The sequence below is a fragment of the Glycine max genome, chromosome 1, assembly GCF_000004515.6.
Source record: "Glycine max cultivar Williams 82 chromosome 1, Glycine_max_v4.0, whole genome shotgun sequence".
NCBI lineage: Eukaryota > Viridiplantae > Streptophyta > Magnoliopsida > Fabales > Fabaceae > Glycine > Glycine max.
This window is the reverse complement of record NC_016088.4, coordinates 11,781,996-11,786,902: the sequence shown is the minus strand read 5'-3', so window position 1 is coordinate 11,786,902 and position 4,907 is coordinate 11,781,996. Positions and strand designations below refer to the sequence as shown.

Here is a 4,907-nt window from a genome sequence, read left to right as displayed (position 1 = left end):
CCTCTATGAATCTACGGTAGTATCCTGCTAAGCCAAGAAAGCTCCTAATCTCAAACACTGACTTAGGACTCTCCCAACTCATCACCGCCTCTACCTTGGAAGGATCTACTGCTATCCCTCCCTTGGATATAACGTTCCCTAAGAAGCTCACCTCCTCTAGCCAAAAATCACACTTGGACAACTTAGCATACAATCTATTGTCTTTGAGGGTTTGCAACACAACTCTCAAATGCTCCTCATGTTCCTTTATAGTCTTAGAATACACTAAGATATCATCTATGAAGACCACTACAAAACTATCTAGGTAGGGGTGAAAGATCCTATTCATATAATCCATGAACACACCAGGGGCGTTGGTCACACCAAAAGGCATAACCAAGTACTCATAATGACCGTAACGGGTCCTAAAGGCAGTCTTCAGAACATCTTCAGGCTTCACTCTAATCTGGTGGTAACTTGACCTAAGATCTATCTTACTGAACACGCAAGCCCCTACTAATTGGTCCGTCAAGTCATCTATCCTAGGCAAAGGGTACCTATTCTTAATCGTTACCTTATTCAACTGACGATAATCTACACATAGCCTCATAGTCCCATCCTTCTTCTTAACTAACAACATCGGTGCTCCCCAGGGTGACACACTAGGCCTCACAAACTGTTTCTCTAAAAGCTCCTCTAACTGTTTCTTAAGCTCACTCAACTCTACAGGGGACATCCTATAAGGTGCTATGGATATGGGTCCAGTACCGGGCACTAGGTCTATCAAGAACTCGACCTCTCTCTCAGGTGGTAATCCTGACACCTCTTCAAACTCCTCTGGAAACTCTCTCACCAATGGTATATCACTCACAGGGGTTTTGGTCTCAACACTCATACTAGCTAAGATCATGTATACCTGTGCATCCTCCCTTAAAGATGCCTCAACTTGGTTAGCAGACAAAAACATATCACCTTCACTCACACCAGACTCAGGAAAGACAACAGATTTCTCAAAACAATTTAATAAGACGTGATTGGAAGATAACCAATCCATACCAAGAATAACATCCATTTGACTCAAAGGTAAAACAACTAAATCAATCAGAAACTGTCTATCAGAAATTAAGACAGGACATTGCAAACACACATCAGAAGTTAAAACAGACCCACTAGCAAGTGTATTCACAATCAAGTCAAATTTCAAGGAAGACACAGGCAAGGCAAGTTTTTCAACATAGACACGAGAAATAAATGAATGGGTCGCACCTGAATCATACAATACAACCAAGGGAACTTGACTTATGAAGCACATACCTTGAATGAGATCATCAGACTGTGCGACATCAGCACCACTAAGAGCAAACACTCTCCCTGTGGTCTTTGGTCGTCCGTTCTGGTTATTCAAACTTCCACTCATCTTCTCCCTCCTCGGATGTAAGCAACTGGTACTGAGGTGGCCCTTACCTCGGCAATTGAAACAAGTCACATCACTATCAGGGCACTCACGAGCAAAATGACCCATCCTACCACACTTAGCACACCGGGTTGGCATAGTAGGTGTAGCAGGAGTACCACCACCACCTCTACCAACAGGCTGAGACACTTTGTTAACTGGCTGAGAACTCCCACCAGCTAGGTGATGTCTTCCACTAGTCCTTTGTCCTCCAGAATGGTTACCATATTTCCCAGGAGGGGCAGAATATGGCTTAGCATGACTGTGAGTCATCGGCTTCTTCTCTTTCCCATGACTAGCATTGGCATTCTTGTAAAAAGCAGCCTTCTCCCACTGATCTTCATCAAAGATTCTACACATGTTAGTCAATTGTGCAAAGTTGTGAATACCGTGATAATTTACCATCATTTTTACTTTTGGTCGAAGGCCATTGAAAAATTTCACGCATTTGGACCTTTCCCCAGCTTCCCCCTGATAATGAGGAAAATACCTTACAAGGTTCTCAAACTTCACTGCATACTCTGCCACCATCATACTCCCTTGTTTTAGCTCAAGGAACTCCATCTCCTTCCTATTCTTCACATCTTCTAGAAAATACTTCTCCAGAAAATTTTGTCTGAAGGTTCCCCATGGGACAACAGCACCACCTGCTCCCTCCAAACGTGGGCAAGTGTTCTCCCACCAATACTCCGCCTCATCTGCTAGCATGTGAGGAGCAAACAACACCTTCTGATGGTCTAGACATTCCATCACCCGGAAGATCTTCTCAATCTGCCTCAGCCAAGCCTCAGCAACCTCAGGATCATAACCCCCTTTGAAGGTAGGTGGGTTGTTCCTCTGAAAGCGATCTAAACCATGGTACATAGTTGCTCCTCCACCGCCTCCCTGATTGGCCATAACTTGCACCAAGTTGTTCAAGGCCTCAGTAAGGAGTCGTTCTCGCTTATTTCTCCCAGCCATTTCTTCCTATGTCACGCAAGTAACAAAACTTTGAAAAGAGAAAAAGAAAAAAAAATATAACAACACAATAGAGTACACTTCTAATCAAACAAAACAAGCGCAACGCATCAGAGTACACAAGGAAACACAGAAAGCTCATAACACACATGGCCGAAAGGTTCGACCTCCTCTGATACCACTAAATGTAACACCCTCTACCCTCACAAATAACGAATAAAGGGAAATAAAATCATGCGGAAATTTTTTTTTAAAACATATTGACTTTAAATTGATTTCAAAAGATAAAGGATTCACATTCACTTAATGAAAACATAGTAGAAATTGTTCGAATAAAAACAACAAAGTTATCCGGGCTCAAAACAAGGTCGTCCATACTGAATGAATAATAAAAAATAAAAAAACTAAAACAGAAACATAACACAACTATATCGTTTACGGAAAATATAGCATGCGAAGTAAATCCTATGCCCCAATGTCACACTTATCAGAGCATGTCTCTATCACAGACTAAGTCTCTCTGGCTCTAACATGGAATTCATCATGTGATGGCTCACCTGAACAAATGGCAATCAGCCCAAACACAAACACACACCGAGAATGAGTTATCACATTCATATATAATAAAATATTAGAGCATGTAAAACATGTAATACTTACGGCTGAATTTATATAATTAACACTACTTCACAAAATCACATACATTATGCACATCCATTCTAGTTCATCCACTCCAGAAAATAACATCAAACCACAATTGTTAACCCAATGAAAGTCAAACACATGCGTTATGCAACAATTACTCTAGACTCAAGCCTACATGCAATGTGGTACCATTTTTCAGTGAAAAACCTCGTCGGACGCCTTGGAGTACATGATAGGACATGCCTCACAATAGGTAAGTCAGGTCACTCTCACTAATGTGGGATCGGCACAGGCTTACAGGAGCACTCAAACCGGATGACCCCCAAGGCCTACACTCTGAAGAGTCCGTCAGGGCCTCTCCCCCCTGATTCATGTCCAACCCAAAAAAAAAATTTGAACACAACAAAAATATATCTAACCTGAAAAATTTGAACAACAAAAAAAAATAATTTATCGCATCTCATGCATCCTACACATATTATTCAATAGTAACATTTACTTGACACAACAAAAATATAAATTAAACTGAAATATATTAGTAATATGAATTCCAAGTAGTATATACGCATTAACCAAATCAAAATATTTAGGGATAAAATAATGATATGTACCTCTAAGTCTCGATTAATTAACCAATAAGAATTTAACTAATAGGTAAGCACATTTATAATCAATGAAATATATCTAACCTTAAAGCGTATAAATATATTTATATGTAATAATATATATCATACATAGCACAGTTACATGAATTAACAAATATGTATATATATGTAAATTTGTAAAGCGGAACCCGTAATTGTTGCACAGCCTTTATGAAGTAATATTTGCAATTATTAACACATATAATTGCATAAAATAATATTTGAATAGTATTAAAGCAGAAACTGTAACTACTGCACAACCAATGATGAAGGAATATTTACAACATATTTAAACGGAAAGCATAAGTATTGTACAACCATTTATTTCTGTACATCCATTTTTAGAAAAATAATTGTAATTACTAGCTTATATAACTGAAAAGAAATAAAATAAAAATTTTATAATAATATTTTATTTACTTATGAAAAGAAAATAATTTCTATAACATTAGTTTATTTGTTATTACTATTATTATAGAAATCTCAACAGCAAAATGGTACCAGGAGGAATCCGTATAGGCACTTTCGCCCAAAAAGAAACAAGCTTTATATATATGTACAAAACCAATGTGCTACAGTGAGTGAATTGCAAGCAAAAAAATATATATATATTTCAACAAAGCCCAGTACGTATGCGTGGTTCAAAACAATTTGATTACAAACAAAAAAAAAGAATACAATTATTTGAATCAAATTTTTCATTCCAATGATAACAATTTATTCACACATTCTAAAAAAAATGGTAAATTACAAGCGCCAAACAACGAACAATCATACGCGTTAATATTTAGTAAGATATGTATCTACTAAAAAAAATCAGATTTCATTAGATGAATAGATATAATTCAAAATCAGTCATATACGCATCCGGGCAAACGTGGGTAAGCAATTCATATAATTCATATAATGTGCCTACATATATGATCATTATTATGTAATTTAAATTGAAATCAAAACATTGAAACAAGAAAATAATTCACATGAAATCAAGACTTGCAATATATGTAAATAAATCAAATTTGTAAAAAGTGAAATTCAGTCACATGACAAGCATAAATTTGGGAAAATCAGTTAAGAAACAACCCAAAATACCCAAAAATTTATCCTCTAGGGATCCTTATACATGTTCATTCTAATCCCCAAGTGTGAATAACTCATCCCTTACCTTGACGTAGTCCCTCAATCGTTCTTCGTTAGCAATTGTGGCGTTTCTGGTGCTCTCTAGAGCT

General features: G+C 37.4%; 1 protein-coding gene across 1 annotated transcript; it reads right to left on the bottom strand.

Moving 5' to 3' along the window:
* Nucleotides 1–1,134: 1,134 nt before the first annotated feature.
* On the bottom strand, nt 1,135–2,392 carry LOC113002206 (uncharacterized). The gene is made up of 2 exons (XM_041013988.1): nt 1,294–2,392; nt 1,135–1,148 (listed from the first exon to the last, which is right to left on the bottom strand). The coding sequence occupies exons 1-2, from the start codon at nt 2,390–2,392 to the stop codon at nt 1,135–1,137; spliced, it is 1,113 nt and encodes a 370-aa protein (XP_040869922.1).
* Nucleotides 2,393–4,907: the final 2,515 nt, after the last annotated feature.